Raw genomic sequence first — 25,156 nt, forward strand, 5'->3', positions numbered from 1 at the left:
CCTGAACATCTGTGACCAGGGCTCTCTCTGCTTCCTTGTCCTCCTCCACCTCTCTGCTGCCTTTGACACTGTTGCCTGGCTCCACTGGGTGCTCATCACTCAAAGGATACAGTTCAAGATTCTGGTCCTCACCTGCAAAGCCCTCCATGACCTTACTCCTCCTTCTGGGTCCTCCTAACCCTCTACCAACCTGTCCGCACCCTCTGCTCAGTGGGCTCCAGTCTGATTCACGTCCCCTGCCTAGCTCACTCCATCATTGGCAGTCAGGCCTTCAGCCTCTTTGCCTCCATCTTCTGGACTTCCATCCCACAATCCCTCCGCCTCGCCCCTTCCCTTGCCTCCTTCAAAACCCGTCTCAGAATCCTCCTCTTCGACCGTGCCTTCGGTCACCCTGCTATCCCTAGCCTCTCCGCCCTCCAACCCCTCCAACCCCTCCTGATCGGGTCCAAATTCCTGACTGTTCAGTCTTGGGACGTCCTCCTGACGTGAAAGGCGCCGTGTAAATGTCATTTGTTGTTGTTGTTTTCAAATCCCTTCATGCCCTGGCACCACCCTACCTCTCCGACCTGCTCACTCCCCAACCCACCCACCCGTTGCCAGCGCTCGACTGCATCCAGCCTCCTGCATGTCCCTCTCTTGCCCTCTGTTCCACCATCGGTGGCCGCACTCTCAGCCACTACGCCCCCAAGCACTCTTCCTCTATCCCTTTGCCTTACCCCTTCTTTCCCCATCTGCGGATCGCCCTGAAGACCTTACTCTTCAACTGTGCCTAAGGTCACCTCCCACCAGCCTGGCGTCTTACTGTCAAGTGCTCTGGGACGCTACCCTGAACGAGGGGTGTCATATGCAAGTTGCAAGTTGTCGCTGTTGTTGTAGCAGTGGAAGGAACTTTACTCTGTCTCTAACTCGTGTTGCAGCTGACCAGGGATTACTTGATGGGAGAGCATTCTCTGTATGTGACCTACGCTATAACTAACCTATGAGTATGGCAGACAGTGGGAAAGTGGAAAGTGGAAATTTGTACCATTCTCAAAATTCACACTGACTAACATATTTTAAGAACAATAAGGGGAGCTTCCCTCTGGGTATAGATGTTCCACAGAGATGTTCAAGTGCGGATGGTGTACATAGAACTCTCAGTTTATTGTGGTTAATAATAATCATAAATCCTTGCATTTGATAGAGCCCCTTATCACGTGTTCGAGACGTAACAAAGCACTTCACGGGATACACCATCAAGCGAGTTGACTGTATATTTTGCGGGCGAAACGCGGCAGCCGATTGCGCACAGCAGCGTCCTCACAAACAGCCGTGGATTGAATGAGCAAATTCCGATCTAACATGAGTAGGTACTCTGAAGCGCGGTCCCGGGATTCTCCCCAGCTGAGCGCAAAAAAANGAGTGCCACACTCATCGCGTGAAAGTTTTTAAAGCGCTTCTCCCAGGACTCTCTGAGCTGACTCAGCCTCACGGACCGTAAACCGCAGTAACTGCTCACAAAGAAAGGAATTTTCTTTCAGACCTGAATTTATTCACGGACTTGATAAGCGGAGTGAGTCGGACGTGCCTGAGTTTGCCCAGAGCTCGGTCGGTTTGGCTCAGTAATGCACCGCGGTGATGTCCTTTTGCGGAGCGAGGATGGCTCCCAGCCCGGTCCGCGCTCTTGCTCACTCCATTACCATTTGGGTTGTCGCTGACGCCAACTTCGGTTTCCTTCTTCGGCCGAGGAGGAAGGAAAAGGGCAGCATGTCATCACGCACCGACTCGCTGACAAAGCAGTACAGCACGGGGTCTGACAGACAGTTCAGGGTGGTCAGAGCCACAGACAGTTTGTATGCCTTGAAGATGGACCGAGCGAAGCAGCAGTCATCCGGTTCTCTCACGCTCCTGACCAGGAGCACGGCGTGGTAAGGGGCGAAGCACAGCACGAACGACAGGGTGATGCTCAACATCAGCTTCTTGGCTCGCCTCTTCTCGTGGGCCCTGGTGGCCCTGTTGCCCCGGATGGCGTTGCAGATCCCGCGGTGGAAGGCGAGGAGCAGGACCAGCGGGAAGACGAACCCGAAGGCCACGTGGACGTAGTTCAGGTGCGCTTTCCACCGCTCGAGCGGGTAGATGTCGTAGCACAGCACGTGCATGTTATCGTCAATGTACGTCTCGTCCTTGATCAGCAGGAGAACGTGGGTCGCCGACTGGAAGACCCACACGACGAGGCTGATCACCACCGCGGCCCGGACTGTGCGGATCTGCAGGAATCTCAAAGGGTAAACCACGCCCAGGAACCGGACGAAGGAGATGCAACAGAGGAACCCAGCGCTCGCATACAGGTTGGTGTACGTCAGGAAGGAACAGATCTTACACAGGACAATCCCCGCCCGCCAGTTATCGTCAGAGAGCGAAAAGTCTATCCACAGCGGCAGCGTCAACGTGTAGAGGAGGTCAGCCAGAGACAGGTTGAAGAGGTAGACCCCGAGCTCGGTTCTACGTTGCACTTGTCTAATGGCTGCGCAGAGGGCCAGGCTGTTCAGCGGGAAGCTCAGGCAGAAGATGGTGGTGTAGACAATGGGGAAAAACCAAGAGTCCATGGAATGGTCCAGGTGGCACTTGGTTCCGTTAGTGCAGTTCATTGCGAGGCAACGAGAGAAGCGGAGAAGAGGGGTTGAGGGGGGGTGGGGGTGCGGGGGGCTGTATTGAAGAGGCGAGTGAGAGCCGGAGAGGGGGAGTGGAGAGAGAAACGGAGGTTAATGATAAGGAAGGGGAGAAGAGAGAGCGAGAGAGAGAGAGAGAGGAGAGAAGAGAGAGAGATGAGCAGAGGTAGGGAGGGGTTGGGGAGACAGCAGAGATAGGTGGGGAGGTGACAATGGAGGTAGAGAGGGGGAGAGAGTGATGGAGATGGAAGTAATGATTTGCACCCAACGAGACAGACAAGAAAAGATTGTTCTTACCCTCGCTAATTTGTGACAATGGAAGTAGTTAACTTTCTTCCTCGTAGCCTGCCCCCCCCCCCGCCCCCACCCCTCTTGGGCTCCTCCTATACGTTCTCCTTCGACCTATAAAGTTGCTTTGTGACCTTCCAAAACCACTGATCCACTTCTGATGGGTGGAGCATTGCGTCGACCGCAGTTGAAGCGTTGAACCCGGTCTCTCTCTCTCTCTCTCTCTCTCTGTGTAATAAACGTGTGGTTTTATAGAACTTCCTGCTTTCATTTTGGATGTTCAGAAATATTTCACGCTCTGTTTTGTCTGGGAAGCAAGAGCCAGCTCTCTTGCCTTTCCAAAGTACCTCTCTGCCTTCGTTACCACAGGTGATGAGAACCAGGACAAGTCCCTGGCAAAGGGTTTCCAACACAATTCTGTTAAACACCTCTCACGATCCAGATTGCTCGGTTTGTGTTTAGACACCATTTGCTGAGCTCCTCTTCTGCTTCTGGACAGAACAGCTCAATGCTTGTTCCTCTCTGAGTTTCAAGAATCTGAGCGTCTTGTTCGACTTTCAACTGACCTTTCTCCCCCATGTCCGTGCCATGACCCGCTCTGCCTTCCCCCCCACCTCCGCGACATCGCCCTGACTCCGTCACTGCCTCACCCCTCAGGCCGCAGAGACCCTCATCCATGCTTTCATCACCTCGAGGCTCGACTACACTAACTCCCTTCTTGTCGGTCTTCCCAACCCCTCCCTCCACAAGCCCCAAATCATCCAGAACTCTGCAGCTCGTGTCGTCTCCCGCACCGGGACCGTGACCCCATCACTCCCACCCTCGCCCGACTCCACCGGCTCGCCATCCCTCAGAGGATAGAGATCAAAATCCTCGTCCTCACTTTCAAGGCCTCCATGGCCTTGCCCCCTCCTACATCGCTGACCTGCTGACCCCCTATCGACCTGTCCACTCCCTCCGCTCAGCAGGCTCCAGCCTACTCCAGGTCTCCCGCCCGATCCCCCCCTACCATCGGCAGCCGGGCTTTCAGCCTCTCTGCCCACACGCTTTGGAACTCCAATCCCACAATCCCTTCCCCTCGCTCCCTCTCTTGCCTCATTCAAGGCACAACTCAGGACAGCCGAGCCTTCAGCAACATCCTACCCCCTCTGCCCTCCATCATCCCAACCCTGCCCCCCACCCCACCCATGCTCGGGTCTTGATTAATGGAATCTTGTTGTTGTTGTTGTTGATCCCCGACTGTTCAATGCCTCGGGACATCCTCCTGACGTGAATGGCACTTTAAAAATGTAATGTTTTTGTTGTTGTTGAAGACAGAACGAGACTGTTATTTTTCTAATCCCTGACCTCGGGCTCTGTTGTCTGATTGCTCTTTTGGTGGATACTTTCACCGTTTGTTGGCTTGTATTTTAAAAACCCTTATTATCGATGTTTCAAACAATTGTCCAATTAATAATAAATATTCATAATCCCTAATATTGAGATATAACATCAAAACATCTCACAGCACTTGACAGAGAATTGCTGTTGAACTGTAGGCAAACACACAAGGTATTTGAGCACAGCAAAGTCCATGAAATGTTTAGCTTAATTATTTGGAGGATTGTTAATATTATTAATTATTTTAATAATAATACCTGCATTTGATATATCAAGAGCGTTTCAGTATTGCGAAAGTATTTTGTAGGAGAACATGGCAGTGAATTTGTGCATGAACAAGGACTTCCAAACAGCTATGAAGAAAATGACCAATTTTATCTGGTGTATTGTCGCCCAGGACAACAAGAGAAACTTCCCTCTCTTTTCAAACAGTCTACGAGATCTTTAACACCCATTGGAACAGACAGTTGAGACCTCAGTTTAACGTCTCCAGCCCTGCACTGCAGAGGTCAGCTTAGATGATAATCACCTTGATAAGGAGCGATGTCAACTGCAACGATTATTATTATTATCACGTCTTCGAGACGTCTCAAAGCGCTTCACAGGATTTACCGTAAAGTGAATTGACTGTTTATTTTTGTGGGCGAAACGCGGCAGCCGATTGAACACAGCAGTCGTGGTTTGAGTGACCAAATTATTATTATTATTTTTTTTTTGGAAGGGAATATTAACCAAAGTGATCTGCCAATTGACTAACAACCAGGTTCCTACTCGCTGCTGGGTAAACAGAGGCGTGTGGAGTAAGGAATTGAAACCAGGTCCTCTCTCATGCGAGACGAGTGCTCTAACCACTGAGCTGCAGGACTAGTCAGATATGAGAGCACTAAGGACTCAGCCAAGTTAATGCATCTCTTGATCTTTCGATCATATTTTTCAATTTCTAATATATCCATAACTTCTATTTCTACCTGCTGCTGCTTTGCGTATCTCCATTGCCCATCTCCCCAATATTTTGTAGCCGAACAACGTAGCTAATTTATGCTCCTTTGAATAATCCAGTCGACTAGAATAAATTTGACTGTAGTTCATCAACAAACCCTTGAATATTTTCCAGGAAATGTTGGCAGAACTCCCAACAATATTGGAAAATTTACGTGTGGTCCTCTACCTCTGCCCAAGGACGCTTTCTTTTGATATATATTATCTATATTTATATCTATATCTATATATATCTACACACACCTGGGGAGGGGGAGGAGCCAGGGGAGGGGGAGGAGCCAGGGGAGGAGCCAGGGGAGGGGGAGGAGCCAGGGGAGGAGCCAGGGGAGGGGGAGGAGCCAGGGGAGGAGCCAGGGGAGGGGGAGGAAGGTGACCAAAGGTGCGGTCGAAAAGAAAGGTCTTCAGCAGAGACCTGAAAATAGGAAGAGAGGGGATGAGGCGAAGGGAGTGAGGAAGGGAGTTCCAGAGCCTCGGAGCATAGTGATGAAGGCACGGCCGCTGGGGGTGGAACGGAGGACTCGGGGGACAAGGAGGAGGCCAGACCCGGAAGAACGAAGGCAACGGGTACTGTTTTGGTAACCGGATGAGAGTGGGAGGAGAAGCCGTTTGTGCAGATGTACTGCTGGCGGTTTGTGAGGTAGGATTTGAACCAGGCGAGTGCGCTCCCACTGAGGTGGTTGACGGAGGAAAGGCGGTGGAGGAGGATGGCGTGATCGACTGTGTCGAACGCGGCGGAGAGGTCCAGGAGGACAAGGAGGCAGAGGGAGCCCTGGTCACAGATAGAGAGGATGTCGTTTGTGACTTTCACAAGCGCAGTCTCTGTACTGTGGGCGGAAACCGGACTGGAGGGGTTCGAAGAAGGAGTGGGAGGAGAGGTGTGCGCGGAGTTGGTTGGCAACAATGCATTCTAGGACTTTGGCGAGGAAGGGCAGGTTAGAAATAGGGCGTTAGTGGCTGGGGTTTGAGGGATCTAGGGAGGGTTTTTTGAGGAGGGGAATGATGACAGCAGTTTTGAGGGGGGCAGGGACTGATCCAGAGGAGAGGGACTGGTTAATGACTTCAGCCAGTAGTGGACAGAGGAGTGGGAGCTGGGTGACCAGCAAGTTGGTGGGGAGGGGGTCGAGGCAGCAGATAGTGGGTTTCATGGAGGTGATGGTGGGTGAGAGGGATGAGGGAGAGATGGGGAGGAAGGAATGTAGGATGGTGGTAGGAGCAGATTGTGGGGAGGGTGAGGGGAGCGGAGAGGGGGTGGTGATGGGTGACAAGAGGCAGGTGGATGAGGCTGCCTGGCGGATGTTGTGTATTTTAGAGCAAACGAAGTCCATGACCTCCTCGCACTTGGCATTTGATATGAAGATTGAAGGGCCTGAGGGGAGGCACGGAGGAGGTAGTGGGTGGTGGAAGAAAGGACTTTGGGATTGTTTTTGGCCTCCAAGATGATGTTGGAGTAGAAGGCCGTTTTCGCGCGTGTCAAAGAACGGCAGTAGCTGTGCAGATGCTCGAGCCACAGTTGGTGGTGAACTGTCAGGCCAGTTTTTCCGCCATCTGCACTCGAGCAGCCAGGTTTGGGTTTTTTGTCGGTGGAGATGATTGTTGTACCAAGAGGATCGGGTGGGTTTGGAGATGGTCCTGGATTTCAGGGGGACGAGGGAGTTGAAAGTTGAGGAAAAAAGATCATGGAGCAGCTGGACGGCTGCTTCAGGATCTCCGCGGGCGGAAGGCCAGAGGGATAGGATGTTTGAGGATGTGAGGGCCTTTTTTGAGGGTCTCAGGGGGTAGCCTTTTAAACGGGCGGTCGAGTATGGGAACGTCTCAAAGACATGATAAGGCACCATATCAAATGCAAGGATTATCATTATTATCTATCTATATATGTATGTGTATGATAAGGTCACCCCAAAATGATTGTCTGCTATTTATTTTGTGAAGAATGGTAAGTGTACAGTGATGAAAAACATACACAGGATACTTTTATAGATCTGAGCCCTGGTGTGAAAGTTTTTGTTCACTTCTATCTGGATGCAGCTCAAAATGGTGCGTAGCACATGTTAAGCAGAGAGCAGTAATTACAGGCCTCATAGTTGAGCTGATTTCACTGAATCAGGTTCACCGTCGCATGATGTAAGTGTATCGACGCTGAAAGACGCTGAGGAAACTCGAGAATATCAGAGAAACTGATTTTCAGAAAGATCCTGCAGTGGGCGTTCTAAAACAGCTGATAATGACGAGATTAGGCAGAAAGCTGACGAACTGTTACTCAAAGATCATTCAGCGTGTCAGAGTGAGAGTCTCAGTGTTGGTTATCATGCTATCGAGATGATTATTAGTACCTTGATTACTCCAAAGTTTGTGCAAGTTGATTCTGCCAATGTTAACTGTATTTCAAAAGGAAACCAGAAAGGCCACATTAGTGGACTTCCTATAGCTCAGTGGTTAGAGCACTCATCTCGCAAGAGGGTTCGATTCCTGGTCAGGGTGAAATGTAGGGCAAGTTACCTTACCCCACACGCCACTGTTTACACTGCAGTAAGTAGGAACCCGGTTGTTAGTCGATTGGCAGATCGCTTTTGGGGAGTTATTTTAGACGTCCGCCGGGCATTTTTGAATGAAAAAATATAAAAGAGGTGAACTGGGGACATCAAGCGACTTAGTAGCCGGTTAACAAGAAAAGAATCTTTGAAGCTTCCCCAAGTGACAGACCTCTGGACTCGCCCACCCACAGAAGCATTTTCTTGTCATCTGCCTTATCAGAACCTCTTATCATGAGAGGCTGACTCACTAAAGTGTAATACGATCCACTTACCATGAGCATCAGTGCATCTCTGAAGCTGGGCTGTAAAGTCTGGGTGTAAAGCACATTTGTCCTTTTGATCTCTGCGCTAAGGCATAACAAAACACAGCCAAAGCAGGGTGAATGGCAGGCCTTTCTGCCCATCAAGCCTGGAACTTCTACAAAACCCAATTGCACCCTCCGCTGTTTTAAATCAAACCCGTCTGCTGCTAATGAAGAGAAAGGGGAAGAAAAAAAATATCTGCACAGGAAGTAAGAATACAACTTTTTTTAATAGGGTTTGGACTAATGATCGGGCTACAAAATAACATGATCCCACAGCCAAACACGGTCTGGTTGTTGTCGTGCGGTGACCTGACTATTCTTTGACAGTTTGGGTCGGGTGGTGTGATGTTGGTACAATGATAACATCGCGGCAGAGCTCAGAGAGCAAGGCGGTTGTTTGACATGAACCCACATTACAATGATACATTCATAAATACTGCAGCAATGATGAACCACGCAGCCCAACTAGGTCTCATCTTTAACCCCCATTTTTTGCTGCTCTTTTCCCATCACTGCTTCCCCAACGTTCCACTGGTCCTTACGCCCCTCACTGGAGCTCTCTACTCTAACCCCATTCCCTGCTCTCTCCGCATCAACACCAACAATAACAAAATTATATTTATGGAACGCCTTTCATGTTGGGAGGACGTCCCAAGGCGCTGGACAGGACCTGAGAATGGGGTGGGGGGGTGGTGGGGTCGGGGTGAGGGAAGGCACGATCGAAGAGGAGGGTCTTGAGACTGGCCTTGAAGGAGGCAAAGAAGGAAGTGAGGCGAAGGGACCATGGGATGGACTTCCAGAGCGTTGGGGCAGAGAGGCTGAAAGCCCGGCCACCGATGGTAGGGCGGGTCGTGCGGGAGACATGGAGCAGCCGGAGCCCAATAAACGGAGGGAGCGGGCGGGTTGGTAGGGAGTCAGCAGGTCAGAGAGGGAGGAGGGGGCAAGGCCATGGGTGGCCTTAAAGGTGAGAACGAGGATCTTGAACTCGATCCTCTGGGGGATGGGGAGCCGGTGGAGTCGGGCGAGGGTGGGAGGGTCTGTGCTGGGGCTCGCGCCACCACTGGAGCTCTCTACTCTAAAAAAAAATTCCCCGCTCTCTCTCTCTCTCTCTCTCTCTCTCTCTCCCCATCATGCCTGTGCTGGTGCTCGCTCCCCCAGCCTGTAAATGTTGACCATTATGCCCAGAGCATATACCATGACTACTTTCCAGTTATTTCCCTCCATAAAAACAGTATTTGCGAGTAGTGCACAAGAGAGACATTTTCCCCACAAAATATTCGAATTTTGCACCAACTTCGGCAAGTTTCCTTACCCCACACGCCCCGGTTTACCCAGCAGTAAGTAGGAACCCGGTTGTTAGTCGATCGGCGGGTCGCTTTTCCGGGGGGTAATAAATCCTTCAAAAAAATTTTTTTTTAAAAAATAATAATAATGTGGTCACTCAAACCACGACTGTCTGTGGGACGCTGCTGTGCGCAATTGGCTGCAGCGTTATATCGACATGATATACAGTCAATTCTCTTTTAACCCGGGCTGGGGGGTTGGCATCAGGAGGGGGTGGAGGGCAGGGAGGGGTTGGGTGGTGGGGGGGTGTTGGAGAGTGACCGAAGGTGCGGCCGAAAAGGAGAGGAGGCTCTTGAAAAGAAAAGAAAATCTCTGGGTTCCTCACCAGCCCTTATTTACTGTGCATTCGGATGCGATTTTGGTTTGAATTTTCTTGTCAAAGCATCCCAGAGATTGATAGAGTTACAACCCCTGGGCGAGGAGATAGGAGATAGTTCCTCCAACTCCCTCACTCCCCTTAATTAAAGGCACATCTCTAAACGTAACACTTTGACCAATTTGATCCCCAATTTGGTTGTCCATCCCGGTTTCTCAAGCGCTGGGAGGTGAAAGGCGCTGTGTAAATGTGAATTTGGATTGTATAGTGTGGCCACCTCACATTGGAGGTCAAAGAAATCTGCAACGCAGAAGGAGGCCATTCGGCCCGTTGAGTCTGCACCAGCTCTCAGGAACTGGAAGCAGGTTTTGCCGACCTACAAAATCTCTACTCCAGATTTAGATCAAAGTGGGAATGGAGTTCCTGCGATTTGGGAACCTGAGCTTATTGTTAAATAACTCCATTGTCGTGTATTAGACCTCTTTAATATGTCATTTGCGCTCCGCAAACTGTCCCGAATGTTTCAACATAAGGATGCAATCTATAGCTCAGTGGTTAGAGCACTCACCTCGCAAGCGAGAGACCTGGGTTTGATTCCCAGGCAGGGGGCGAAATGTTGGGAAACAACAACAACAACAACAACATGGGAAAGTTTCCTTACTCCATACACACGCCTCTGTTTACCCCGTTGTTAGGAACCCGGTTGTTAGTCGATTCGTAGATCGCTTTCCGGGGGTAATAACCCCTTCAAAAAAAATATTAATCATTTGGTCACTCAATCCACAACTATTTGTGGGACGCTGCTGTGCGCAATTGGCTGCCGCGTTTGGCCCGCAAAATACACAGTCACTTCACTTTACAGTCTATCCCGTGAAGCGCTTTGAGACGTCTCGAAGACGTGCTAAGGCGTTATATCAAATGCAAGGATTCTTACGATTATTATTATTATTATTAATTTCACCTAAATCAGGAGATCTCAAGCGACCCAGTTAATGCTCTCCCTCGTTCTGGGGTCTGGTTCGAAATATTTCTCAATAGGATTCCCGTCAACTTGAAGAGCATCTCGATTTGGAGTGAGGTAGAATTGAGAGCAACTTGCTCTTGAAGGACCTGACCAAGTTCAGAACGTCCTGTTTGGCGGCTTTGCAGAGTAGGCAGTAGAGAAGGGGGTCGGCAGCGGAATTGACACCCGTAATCGCGAAGGAGACCTTGTAGAAGATGTACACCCTCTGGGCAAAGACACAGTTGCCCGACTCGGCAAGGCATCGGGTCAGCATTATCACCTGGTAAGGTCCCACGCTGACAAAATACACCAAGATCAGGATGAGGAGAAGTTTCCCAATCTTACTCTTCTCGCTGTCCAGGGTGCTGACGCTGTGCTTGACCGCGTTAAAGATGCGCTGGGAGGAGAACAGCATCAGGATGAGGGGGAGGCAGAAACCACTGATGAAACGGACAGTGTACTCCAACACCATGGGCTGGGGCATGGGAATGGTGTCCTCATAGACCTTCAAGGTGTAAAAGCTGGAGAATGCGTTGTGGCTGACCAGCAGCAGGGTGTGGCAGACCAGCTCCGCAGCCCAGCAGATGCCGCTGACGAGAAAGGCCGTGCGGACCGTCCTCAAGCTGGGGTACTTGAGCGGGTGAGCCACAGCCAGGTAACGGTCCACCGAGATGCAGCAGAGGAAGGCAGGGCTCAGGTACATGGTGGTGAACATCAGGATGTTCAAGCCGTTGTGGAGAGCCACATTCGCCGATCGCTCGGTCAGATAACACCAGAACCAGTACAGGATGGTGAGCGTGTACACGAGATCAGCCACCGACAGGTTTAGCAGGTACACGCCAATCTCGTTGTCCCGGGCTATGTGCGTACACGCCACGTAGATGGACAGGCAGTTCCCCGGCAGGCTGACAACCAGCACCAACATGTACAGGATGGGAACCAGGACGCTTTCCACCCTGGTGTCTATCGGGCAGCTGGCGTTACCGCCCGTCACGTTAAGATCCATCCCGAGCCGCGCGGACTCCGACTCGACCTGTCGTCGAACCCAAAGGGCAGACGTTTTAATGGTCTCCCCCTCATTCCTTTACTTCACCCAAACCCCAACCCCCGCCCACCCCACCACCCCCCAAACTCCCTGCCCTGAGCCTCAAAGGCCCGCGTATGAATTCAGGTTAATCTCACTTCGAGGTTGTAAGGGAGAACTTTGGTTACGGCGCCCAGGGGGGAATGTCAGCCAGGGATATATACAAATTTCTCAAGTGGCAACGTCCAAAGAACTTCCTCTTCGACCATGCCTCAGGCAATTTTCCTTACTCCACACTTGCCTTTCTCTGTTTCCCTAGCGGTAAGTAAGTCGGAAACCCCCGGTTGTTAGTCGATTGACGGATCGCTTTCCCAGAAGTAATCATCCCGTCAAAATAAATACAAATAATTTGGTGACTCAGTCCACGACTGTTTGTGGGGACGCTGCCGTGCGCAATTGGCTGCTGCATTTCCCCCACAAGACACACAGTCACTCCACTTTACGGGGTATCCTGTGAAGCGCTTTGAGACGTCTGGAAGACGTGATAAGATGCCGTGTCAAATACAAAGGATTATTATTATTATTATTGTTAACTAACTGCTCAGGTGAGAGACAGAAGGAGTAGAGTTTTCCATACCTGGGTAGTGATTACGAATGGCTGTGAGATGCCACAGGAGGGTTCGGGCTCAGGCACGATGGGCCGAATGGCCTCCTTCTGTGCTGTAGAACTCTACGGTTCAAACGGAGTCACTGCAGGTTCCTGCTCGTCACTGTGAGCTTTTGTCTCGAGACTCTTTTCAACTGGTTATGTATCTTCTCAGTGCGTCAACAGTTACTGGCTGTTATTCAAATAAGAAAAATTATTAATTACCTGTCACAGCGTATTAATTGGAAGAGATAACCTGCCACGGAGCCTTGAATTACATCATGGTAAATGTTCTGTGATTGTATCTTTAGGCAAATGTGGCAGCCCGACCTGTACAAAGCGAGGTATTGTACTCGAAGCGGCAATGGGTGACCAATTTTATCTGGGGAATTTTAGTTAAGACACGAAGAGTAGACTCACCACCAGAAACTGGTCAAAGCACCGAGGAAACTAAACATCAACAACAATAACACCAACAAAATTACATTTATAGAGCGCCTTTCACGTCGGGAGGACATCCAAAGGCGCTGATATTCCATAGAGGGTAATGGTGTAGAGGTTTAAGAGGTTCGGAGGCTGATGTGCGTGGAGTCCTGTAGCTCAGTGGTTAGAGCCCTCGCCTCGCAAAGCAAGCGAGAGCACCCGGGTTCGATTCCCGGGCAGGGGGCGAAATGTTGGGCAAGTTTCCTTACTCCACACACACACACACACACACGCCTCTGTTTACCAGCAGTGTGCAGGAACTTAGTAATTGGTTGTTAGTCAATTGGTGGATCGCTTTCCAGGGTGTAATAATACCTTAAAAAAACATGGGGTCACTCCGTCCAAGCCTCTTTGTGGGATACTGCCCTGCCGCGTTTCATCCGCAAAACATACAGTCACTACACTTTACAGTGTATTCAGCGAAGCGCTTTGAGACGTCTCGAGAGATGTGATAAGGCGCTGTGTCAAATGCAAGGATTGTTATTTTTTATGATTATAAACACCGGTACGGGCTAGTGAACGAGAATAACCTCAGAGGCAAAAGGGGTCGGGGACACCAAATTACATTTGTAAGGTTCCTTTCATATCAGGAGGACTCCCCAAGGCCCTGGACAATCAGGGGTTAGGGCCTGAGTGGGTGTGAGGGCGGTGGGGGAAGGGGATGTGGGGGTGTGTGGGGGAATGTGGGGGGAGTGGGATCAGAGAGGGTGGAGGGTAGGAGGGCGGTCAAAGAAGACGGTCTTGAGACCTGCCTTGAAGGAGGTGAGGGAGGGGGGCGAGGCGAAGGGAATGCAGACTGTGGGATGGGGTTCCAAAGGGTAGGGGGCAGAGAAGCTGATGGTGGGGGTGGGCCAGGCTGTGCCAGGTGGGAGCAGGCCTGGAGCCCGCTGAGTGTAGTGAGCGGACAGGACGATTGAGCAGGCCACTGAGGTAGGGAGGGGGTGGCGCGAGGCCATGGAGGGCTTTGAAGGCGAGGGCGAGGATTTTGAACTCAATCCTCTGGGGGATGGGGAGCCAATGGAGCCGGGTGAGGGTGGGTGGGGGTGATGGGGGTGGGGTGTCACGGAGCCTGGTGCAGGAGAGGACACGAGCTGCAGAGTTCTGGATGATCAAGCGAGGTCGCGTCCCAGAGCGCTTGACAGTGGCGGAGCCTGACCCCGAGCCAGGGGGAGAGGGAGTGGGTGGGGCGGGTGTGGGTGTGTGTGTGGAGGTGACCGTAAGCACCATCAAAAGGAAGGTCTTTAGGTGGGACTTGAAGGTGGGGAGGGAGGGAGGGAGGGAGGGAGCAAGGTGGAGAGATTGAGGGAGAGAGGTCCACAGAGTTTGGGGGAGTCGTAGCTGAAGGCCACGGCTAATCAGTAGCACTTTGTGACTTTAGGTACTCCCGGGAAGTGCTCTCGGAAGTCGTGTGACGCGCTATTTCTTTGCCCGCCCCAACATTCTCGTGGCCCCCCTGAACGACGAACCAACACTTTTTTTGTCGCTCAAGCAGAGGCCCGGCACGTGCTGGAGGTTGTTCCAACCAGACAGCGTTTCCACCGCGTCGGGGACGCTGCCGCGCGCAATCGGCTGCCGCGTTTCGCCCGCAAAATTCACAGTAACTACGCTTTGCAGTGGTATCCTGCGAAGGGCTTCGAGACGTCTCGAAGACGTGATAAGCAGCTGTGTCAAATGCCAGGAGTATTATTCTGATTATATTGTTGTTGGTATTATTATTATTATTATTATTATTATTATTATTATTATTATTATTATTATGTGCAGTCACAAATTGCAGCGTTAGCGCCCTCTAGTGGAGCAGACAAGTAAGTGCCGGGTTGTGGCAAACCAGCTCAAGCCGATGGAAACTATTTCAAATTTAATTCAAAAAAAATCATGTGCCGTATTTCTTATCGGACAACAATTCACGTTGATTTAATGTATTTCCGGGCTGGACTGCTCCCATGTTCCTCCTCACTGGTCTCCCCAGCTCCACTGTACACAAAATTCAGCTCACTCAGAACTCACCCGTTGCGCAAAACTCCGCACCCCCATCACCTCCCAACCTCTCCGACCTGCTTACCCCCCCACCCCCCCCCCCCACCCCCCACCCCCACTCCACCACCTCTACTCGACTGGCTCTGGCCTCCTGTTTGTCCCTTGCCCCCTCCACTCCACCGCCAGTGGCCGTAGCCGTGGGTTGAAGTGACCAAATTCTTGTTGATTTTCTATTGGGATTATTTTCCCCGGAAAAGCCATCTGCCAGTTGACTAACAGCCGGGGTTCCTACTCGCTGCTGTAGGCGAACAGAGGCGTGCGTGCGGAGTAAGGAAACTTGCTGAACTTTTCGCCTCCTGTCTGGTGAATTAAACCCAGATCCTCTCGCTTGTGAGAGTCAAATCAGAGGGCAGGAAGTGAGTGCTGTAACCACTGAGCTACAGGACTCCACTTCTCAGTAATCCGATATTTTATCATTCAGTAAACTTGCGATTGGCTGCTTTTACTTCACCATGAAATGATCATGAGGAACCTGTCACGGCGGCCGTGGCTTTCAATCGCAAAGCCCACAGCCGAGGGCGAGGAATAAATTGGAAATTCCGCAGACCAGCCACAGAAAGGACAGAGCCAGGTGGCTCATTTGTGTCGGAAGGTAGCGGCGTTCCAGTCAACTAGATCTCTGGATATGGCGTAAAATGCTACGATCCAAAAAAGGGGGTGTATTTTGAGGGTTGGGTTAAAAATGCATCTTTTTTTTAATTCCGGGTGATTCATTCCTATCCTTTTCTGCGTCGTTTGGCCCGAAATTTGGTTAATTTGACTCGTAAGTTAGTCCTAACCGGAGTTAACAACACAGCGCCTGTCGCTCTGGGTAGAGCACATGACTCCGAGCTGGTGACCGTAAGCACGGTCCAGGAGGGAGGTCTTCAGGCATAACCTGAAAATGCAGAAGGAAGGGGCAGAGGAAGAGGAGGGATAGAGGAAGCGGGTTGCAGTGTTTTGGGGCTTAGTGGCTGAAAGCGTTACCACCGATGGTGGAACAGAGGGCAATCAGAAGTCTGGAGCCGGTCGGGTGGAGGCAGTGGGTTTGTAGGATAAGTGGGTAAGTCAGTAGTTAAATCAGGTTATCGGCAATGAATGTGGGCAACAATGCAGAGGAGACTGCTATTGTAGGGAAAATGAACCACTGTATCGAGCTGTAAACCCTCCGAGACCTAAAATGTGAGGAGAGTTGGGCAGCCCTGGTTAATGTGGGCGCTGTGCAAACTGAAGCTTTACACGTTTAAACCACATCATTTCGGGCTTGCGATAACCACCACAGACTCCCGTCAGTCAGTCACTCACTCCCACAGAACCCTGTGTCGAAATAATCTTTTGGGGAAGTCGGTACAGTCCTGTCTGAATCTGTTGCTAAGCTATTGCTACTACTACTGCTAATAATAATGATAATAATCTTCGAGACGTCTCAAAGCACTTCTCAGAATATATTGGAAAGCGTAGCGATTTTGTGGGCGAAACGCGGCAGCCAATTGCGCACAGCGGCGTCCCACGAACAGCCGAGGGTCGAGTGACCGAATTTTTAAAATTTATTTTGAAGGAATCAGCAACTGATTCCCAGGAACCACATCCCAGGGAAGGGTAAAATCAGGGAGAATTGCGTTTATATTAAATTTACCACTTGCACGCGATCTGGTGTTGATAACGTCAAAACATCTCTCAGCACCTCAGAAGTTATTATTATTAAAGATTATTATTTTTAAATCAGGAGGCGGTGGAAAGTGTAGTGGAAATCTGGTAATCTCTCAACCTGAAAGGCTGTGGATTCTGGATCCATTTAAATTTTCCAAGACTGAGGTGGATAGATATTTATTAGTGGCTCAAGGGTGAGCAAATGGAATTGAGGTAATAATAAATAAATAATAATTTCCATTTGATACAGCGCCATACCACACCTTCGAGACGCCTCAAAGCGCTTCACGGGATAGACTCTAAAGCGAATTGACTGTGTATTTTGTGGGCGAAACGCGGCAGCCAATTGCGCACAGCAGCGTTCCCACAAACAGCCGTGGATTGAAGTGACCAAATTGTTATTTATTTATCTTTTCTGAAGGGATTGTTACCCCCGGAAAAAAACGATGCACTAATCGACTAACAGCCAGTCAGGAAAGGAAACTTGCCCAAGGTGCAGATCTGCATCTGATCACGGTGCAGATCAGCCGTGATCTAATAGAATGGCGGAACAGGCTCGAAGGGCTGAATGGCCTCCTCCTGTTCTCTCGGTCCCTCTCAAAGGGAGTTCTGCATGACTGGACACTTCCTGCAATGTGATTTGATGTCCTGTTCCAATAGGATCAGATTCCAGCCTCTGAGGTCAGCGTGTAACCTCAAACCCCCTCCTTTCCACCCCCTCCCCCCCCACCCCCCACCGACCCCGACTGAGTTCCCGGGTCAGTTATGGGGGGAGCGCCGTGTTGTTGGAGGCGCTGGCATTTTCGGTCGAGACATCAACTCCCCACCCCATTCCCCAGTCATCTTTTATGGAGTCCTGTAGCTCGGTGGTTAGAGCACTTACTTGCCTCGCGAGCGAGAGGACCCGGGTTGGATTTCCGGGCAAATTTCCTTCCTCCACACGCAGTTTTCCGGGCAGTGAACAGAAACCTGGTTGTTAGTCGATTGTCGGATCCCTTTCCGGGGGTAATATTCCCTTCAAAAAGAATATAATTTGGTCACTCAATCCACGACTGTTTGTGGGGACGCTGCTGTGCGCATTTGGCTGCTGCGTTTCGCCCACAAAATACACAGTCACTACACTTGATAATATATTCTGTGAAGCACTTTGAGCCTTCTCAACAACACGATAACTCTGAATACTTAGGCGCTCAGGCACCCCCGTAGCCAAGTAACTCGGGGTGAAGCCTGGATGGAGATGATGCCCAGTCATTTCTGGTCACTCCATCATCCGGACCAAGAAAGTACCTGGGTTGGGTTGTCCATCACTTTGGCCAAATCCAACAGCGCTCAGAATATTATTAACCATCTGCCTGACACCTGGAAATAAAGAGGAAAATAATAGATTGATTCATCATGGAGTCCTGCAGCTCAGTGGTTAGAGCACTCACCTCGCAAGCGAGAGACCTGGGTTCGATTCCCAGCAGGGTGAAACCTTGAGCAAGTTTCCTTACGCCTGATAATAATCCCTCAAGGAAAAAAACAATAATAATTTAGTCCCTTCAATCCACGACTGTTTGCCGACGCTGCTGTGCGCCATTGGCTGCCGCGTTTCGCCCACAAATATACAGTCACTTCACTTTACGGTATATTCCGTGACGCGCTTTGAGACATCTCGAAGACGTGAAAAACACTATATCAAATGCATTTATTGTTATCGTATTCGAAATGACTGTTATTTGCAATTGCAACACAAGAAGGAGCAAGAGCTCCCTCATCTTAATACGTCTCAACTGATGAGTTTCTTTGTCATAGTAATAATCCTCGCATTTGATACAGAGCCTTATCAGGTCTTCGAGACGTCTCAAAGCGCTTCGCAGGACATACTGCAAAGTGAATTGACTGTACCTTTTGTGGGCGAAACACGGCAGCCAATTGCGCACAGCAGCGTCCCCACAAACAGCCGTGGATTGAAGGGACCAAATCATAATTTTTTTTGAAGGGATTATTATTATTACCCCTCGGAAAAGCGATCCGTCGGTTGACTAACAACTGGGTTCCTACTTATTGCTAGGTAAACAGAGACGTGTAGAGGAAACTCTTTTGGCCCAACGTTTCACCCTGCCAGGGATTGAACCCAGGTCTCTCGCTTGGCTCTTAACAACTACTGAGCTATAGGACACTTTGTCTCTTTGTGAACCGCAGTCTGAATTTGGAAGCTAATTTTCGGAAACCCTCACAAGAACCAAATTAAGATACCTTCTGACCACCATCTGCAGCTTCTGCAGAGGCTTGTAGCTCGGTGGTCAGAGCCCTCGCCTCGCAAGCGAGAGGACCTGGGGTTCGATTCCCGGGCAGGGGGCGAAACCTTGGGCAGGTTTCCTTACTCCACGCACGCGCCTCTGTTTACCGGGCAGTGAGTAAGAACCTGGTGGTTAGTCAATCGATGGATCGCTTTCTGGGGGTGATAATCCATTCAAAATACATGTAAAATAATTTGGTCGCTCAATCCATGACTGTTTGTGGGGACGCTGCTGTGCGCGATTGGCTGCCGCGTTTCGCCCACAAAGCGCGCATTCTTTACGGTATATTCCGCAAAGTGCTTTGACACGTCTCGAAGACGCATTAAAGCGCCGTATCAAAAAAGCGGGGTTGACTCACATCAGTCCTCGAACCCGGTAAGAACGGAGGAGTGTTCCAGTGCGACAATCTCTCTGTGTGGGATTTCCACCGCGTTCGGTGGGGTTGCGTGGAATTCTCAGTTCAGTTTGGACACTCTGAAGAGCACGGTGATGGGTTTCTTGGGTGTCAGATAGAAACCCGGCTGAGCTTGGAAAAAAAAATTATTATCAGTTGAAAATATCTTCAGCAACAACTGAACACAGTTCTGCAAACGAAAGAGCATGACATGGCTCTTAACAGCTTCAGAAACGGAAGTGTGTTCCCACACTTTAGTCTTGATATGATCATTGACTCTACATGAGCAGAACTTTGAAGAAGCTGAACCTCTCTGCTTGCAGACAATGCACCTTCCTTGTAAGTACTTTTGTTTTATTTCCTAGCCTCTCCGGAGATGTTATACTCGAGCGGACATTTGAGCCTTGCTCTACTCTGGTTTTCTCCCGTGAATGTGTTGGCTGAGCTCTTCCCTCTGCTCGGCAAACCACCAGCTCACTTCGCTTTCCATGCCCGATCTGCCCCGGGGTATTGGGAGGGGAGTTTAGACCTACCTTTTCAACCGTGCCTTTTGGGCGAGTTTCATCTCTCCCCAAGTCCCTCCAGCATTAACCCTCACTTGTCACTTCAAAAATCCTTCTACAAACCTCTCTCTTTTGACTACGCCTTTGGGCATCAACTTCCTATCACCCCTATCTTTCACCCGGATTTCCTGCAACAGTGAAGACAGGGGTCACAAATATAATTCAGGGACCAGGGCATCTAAGAGAGAATTTGGTTAAGCTTCGTGAGATTCAGGAATCCTTGATCCAGCTCCAAAGGTGTCGTGCCTGGCAATGGATTGTTGGAATCATAGAATCATACAATCAGAGAATCGTAGAATCGTACAGCACAAAAAGAGGCCGTTCGGCCCATCAAGTCTGTGCCGACTCTTTGAGAAGAGCAATGTAATGTCAGTCCCACTCCCCAGCCCTTTCCCCATAACCTGCAAACCCGTCCTCCTCAAATACCCGTCCACCGCGTTCTTAAAAGTTGTCATCGAATCGGCCTCGACCGCCCTTTCAGGCAATGTTCCAGATTCAAACAACTCGCTGCGTGAAAAAAATTCTTCTCACCTCTCCTCGGCTTCTTTTAGAGACTACTTTGAATCTGTGACATCGAGTCACCGACACACCCACCACTGAGAACAGTTTTTCCCTTTCTAACCCATCAAATCCCCTCATGATTTTGAAGACCTCTATTAGGTCTCCTCGTAACCTTCTCTGCTCCAACGAGAACAATCCCGGCCTCTCCAGCCTTTCCTCATCATCAAGGTCCCTCATTCCTGGTACCATCCTCGTAAATCTCCTCTGCACCCTTTCCAATGCCTTAACATCCTTCCTATAGTGTGGTGCGCCATACTCTAACTGAGGTCTAACCAGTGTTTTATATAAGTTAATCATAACCTCCTGACTCTTGTACTCTATGCCCCTATTTATAAAGCCTAGTATCCCATTTGCCCTTTTTACAGCTGTATCTACCTGTCCTGCCACCTTCAAAGATTCATTTACCTGCCCACCCCCCAGGTCTCTGCTCTTTCACCCCCCCCTTAAGATTGTATTACCGCCTATATTGCCTCATTCTTTCTACCAAAATGCATTACTTCGCATTTCTCCACATTGAAACTCATCTGTCATGTGTCGCCCATTTTACATTCTGTCTATGTCTTCCTGGAGTCGGCTCCTATCCTTCTCACTGTTTACCCCCTCCCTAACTTTGTGTCGTCCGCAAACTTGGAAATGGTACTTGTTATACCCAAGTCTAGGTCTTCTCGCTTGCGAGGCGAGAGCTCTGATCACTGAGCTACAGGACTCCACAATGGCCTTAAGACCTTAAATGGTGAATATTCCATGAGGAATTTCGAGGCTCTGTTTTTTTTCTTGATGAAAGTCCTTTCTGTTAGGTCTCTGATAGATTCTGTTCCCATAACTCAGGGTGAGCACATTGACCTAGCTCATCTCTCACAGACACTACAGAAAAATTCTAAACGGTTGAATAGTTCTCCTCCAATAGAGATCTGATCATGTCTAGGCTGATTGCACAGTGATCTAGGAACTGTGCCAATAAATCCATCTTTCATCTTGGCCTCACGCCATTTGGTTCAGTGAGTCATATCCCACAGAAACAATATGAATAATCAGAAGACTTGCTCAAAAGTAAAACTTCTGTCACTGTATTTTGTCGCAAACTTAGAGCGACGAATTGTTAACAGAGAAGTGCAAGTTACTGTTGTAGTTATTGTTGAAACGTAGCCTTTCTCAGTTTGGAAAGGTGTCTCAAAGCGCTCGACACTGCCGGCTGGCCACCTGAGCTGGAGCTGGGGGCCAAGGGAAGTGGGGGTCGAGGGAGGTGGGGGCCGAGGGAGGTGGGGACCGAGGGAGGTGGGGTGGGGAGGGAAGGGGAAGTCTGAAAGTGCGGTCAAAGAGTTAGATCTTGACGTGCCTTGAAAGCGGGGAGGGAAGGAGTGAGTCGGAGGGACTCCAGGAATGGGGGCAGGCAAAATGGCGATGGTGGGGCAGATGGGTTGGGGGCTGTGGGAGAAACATGAATTGAGCTTGTTTTTGCTGGACAATGGGAACGGCAGGATCGGGAGATCTCAGAGGTAGGGTGGAGAGGGGGGGAATTAAGTCCGTTGAGGAGTTCCTCACCGGAGAAAAAGGGAAAACTGCACAACTCACCCGATCAGTGAATTTTGCCAATGGCCGGAGAATCTTCCCGTAATGAATTTTCTTGCCATCTCCCATTTCAGGAACCCCACTCGGTAAATGAGCTGTAAGTGGACCCGCAAAGGTACAGGTGGAGCAAGGCCTGAGGGAGCTCGGTGAGGCACCACAACTTATCAGCTGCCAAAGACACGAATAGAACTGTAGAAACCTGGGAGCACAGAAAGAGGTCATTTTGGCCCATTGTGTCTGTGCCTTCTCCGCTCAACTGCAATCCTTTTGGTCCCAATTTACCTGCGTGGCTCTATACCCCATAGCCCTGTATGAGGACACGGCTGGTTTTACGCCGAGAAAAAAAGCCCCCAAGATGAACAACACGTCGTGCACGATGGACCTTGGCGAGGACAAAGTGTTGGTGTCCGTAGTGTACAGCGTGGTCTTCATTGTTGGCTTACCAAGTAACATCCTTGCCCTCTGGAGCCTGTACCACATCGCGAAGGTGAATGACAAGCCTTACATTTACCTGCTCAACCTGATCGCTGCCGACCTGATTCACATTGTTGTTCTGCCCTTCTGGATCGACTACGTCATCAACGAGCACCGCTGGCAGTTCAGCAACGCGGCCTGCAAGCTCACCGGCTTCACCTTCTACCTGAACATGTACACCAGCTTATTCTTCTTGAGCTGCATCGCTCTCGACCGCTATTTCGCCATCGTCTACCCCCTGCGCTTCCACTGGCTCCACAGAAAGCACACCATGTACGTCATCAGTGCCTGCGTCTGGGGGCTGGCACTGGTCTGCAACACTCCTGGCTTCATGTACGCCGACGTTGACAAGGTCTCCAAGCTGTGCTATGAGAGTTACCCCTTAAACCGGATCTATGCCATCTACAGGCTTTTCTTTACCTCCTTCTCCTTTTTGCCCCCTTGCTTCATATTCATCTTCACCTACGTGGGAATCCACAGAAGCCTCCAACAGTCCACCTCGTTGGAGAAAACCGAGTTGAGAAGAATCCAGAGATTGCTGTTTGCAGTCATTCTCTTATTTGTGCCAATTTTTGGGCCTTATCACATCGCTTACTTTTACAGAGTGATCATGACACTTGTGAGCAGCAATATCTGCCAGGTGGAACAGCTTTTATATTTTCACTTCAGGGCCTGTTGTGCTTTCGTCAGTGTCAATAACATCTTTGACCCACTGCTGTACATTTTCGTGTCCAAGGATGTCCAAAGAAATTTCACCCGTTTCTTTAAGTGTCACTTGGCTGGGCAGAGAGACACCGAGAGCAATGAGGAGACAGAGAGATCGAGAAGAAGAGATTTGAGCCACAGCTAAAAGAGTTTACTCAACCAGCCGTCCGAAATTCCACCCTACGCTCTCGACCTTAAGACCTTTCTCCCCGAAATTTAAGATAGTCTTCTTATTAAGATTGGTCACTTCAATCCACGGCTGTTTGTGGGGACGCTGCAGTGCGCAATTGGCTGCCGCGTTTCGCCCGCAAAATATACAGTCACTACCCTTTACCTGCGTCGTGAAGCGCTTTGAGATGTCCTGGAGATGTGATAAGGCGCTGTATCAAATGCAAGGATTATTATTATTATAAAGAAACTCATCAGTTGAGACATAAGCCTGTTTTCTGTTGGTCTTTTTTAATGACCATAACATTTTGAAAAAAAACTATTTGATGAGTTTTTTACAGAAGACTTTTTGGTCCCCACAATCCTGTCCGTTCCCTCCGCTCAGCGGGCTCTGGCCTGCTTCACGCCCCCCCCCCCACCTCGCTCGCCCCACTATTGGCGAGCGGGCCTTCTGCCACTCTGCCCCCACCCCCTGGAACTCCATCCCGTAGTCCCTCTGCTTTGCCCCCTCCCTCACCACCTTCAAGACCCATCTCAAGACCCTCCTCTTCGACCGTGCTTTCGATCTCCCTGCTTCCCCCACCCCTGTCCTCTCCCCTCCCTGATCCTGACCCCCAGCTCGGGTCCAAAACTCTTTCCAGGGCCTTGGGACGTCCTCTCGACCTGAAAGGCGCTGTACAAACACCCCACTGTGTAATTAATTCCCCTCTGTGTAAAGAAATACTTTCTACTGGTGTCTCTTCAAATCGTGTTTCACCACCTTATAGGCTCCGGTTTTGTCACCTAGTGCGAGTGCTATCTGAAAGTATTGTCTTCATAATTCATTCCATGACTGTCTGGGGAATGCTGCTGTGCTCAATTTGCTGCGATATTTCATCCTCAAAATACACAGTCAATTCACATTTCAATATATTGTGGAGTCCTGTAGTCCTGTAGTGGTTAGAGCACTCGCCTCACAAGCGAGAAGACCTCGATTTCCGGGCAGGGTAAAACTTTGGGCAAGTTTCCTTACTCCACATGCCTCTGTTTATCTAGCAGTAAGTAAGAACCTGTTGTTAGTCGATTGGCAGATCGCTTTCCAGGCATTAATAATCCCTTCAAAATGTATAATAATAATAATTTGGTCACTCAATCTACGAGTGTTTGTGGGACACTGCTGTGCGCAAATTGGGCTGCCGTGTTTCGCCCACACAATACACGGTCACAAAACTTTACAATATATTCTGTGAAGTGCTTTGAAACGCCTAGAAGATGTGATAAGGCGCTATATCAATTATACAGTTACTATTATTGTACTGGGCGCACTCTTTTGCTCGGTACAGCTGGTTGCACTATATGCTGGGAGCTCAAATAGAATAATAAGAATTACAATGTTATTCAGTGCAAGAATATGCTGTTTGAACATACCGTTTACTGGAAGTACAACAGAAGTAAAACTGAGCATGGGAACTGGGGAATAGCTTACTGGCATCCGTTCAAAGCTGACAGATAAAGCCAGACTGGGATTACGAGAAAATGTGGAAGCATGAAACAAAAATCAGGGTTTCTGTGTGCAAAACAGGAAGAATTTGGACTTTACCCAATTCACTCAAATTCGCGAGAGATGAATAAATGGAGACCCTTTCGAGACTTAAACTCTGTGGAAACTCATCCCCATTCCGAAGCAATGAAAAACATCTCCATCAATCTAGCATTAAAATGTGTGTTAACCTGCTCTGATATCCTTTGCCATCGTTGGGATCACGCTGTTTGATTGGAGTCCTATAACTCGGTGGTTAGAGCACTCGCCTCACAAGCAAAAGGACCT

At 49.8% G+C, this 25,156-nt stretch overlaps 3 protein-coding genes across 3 annotated transcripts; 1 reads left to right on the forward strand and 2 right to left on the reverse strand.

The window, feature by feature from the left end:
• Positions 1-1,530: 1,530 nt before the first annotated feature.
• On the reverse strand, positions 1,531-2,754 carry LOC103187387 (G-protein coupled receptor 4-like). The gene has a single exon (XM_007906848.2). The coding sequence runs from the start codon at positions 2,625-2,627 to the stop codon at positions 1,668-1,670; it is 960 nt and encodes a 319-aa protein (XP_007905039.1). The 5' UTR covers positions 2,628-2,754; the 3' UTR covers positions 1,531-1,667.
• Positions 2,755-10,857: 8,103 nt separating this feature from the next.
• LOC103187386 (G-protein coupled receptor 4-like) lies at positions 10,858-11,820 on the reverse strand. Its single transcript, XM_007906847.1, has one exon. It carries the CDS (start codon positions 11,818-11,820, stop codon positions 10,858-10,860), a length of 963 nt encoding a protein of 320 aa, XP_007905038.1.
• Positions 11,821-22,378: 10,558 nt separating this feature from the next.
• Positions 22,379-23,326, forward strand: LOC103187385 (G-protein coupled receptor 4-like). Its single transcript, XM_007906846.1, has one exon. It carries the CDS (start codon positions 22,379-22,381, stop codon positions 23,324-23,326), a length of 948 nt encoding a protein of 315 aa, XP_007905037.1.
• The last annotated feature ends 1,830 nt before the right edge of the window (positions 23,327-25,156 follow it).

Source organism: Callorhinchus milii, unplaced genomic scaffold (assembly GCF_018977255.1).
Source record: "Callorhinchus milii isolate IMCB2004 unplaced genomic scaffold, IMCB_Cmil_1.0 Scaffold9, whole genome shotgun sequence".
NCBI classification, from domain to species: Eukaryota; Metazoa; Chordata; class Chondrichthyes; order Chimaeriformes; family Callorhinchidae; genus Callorhinchus; species Callorhinchus milii.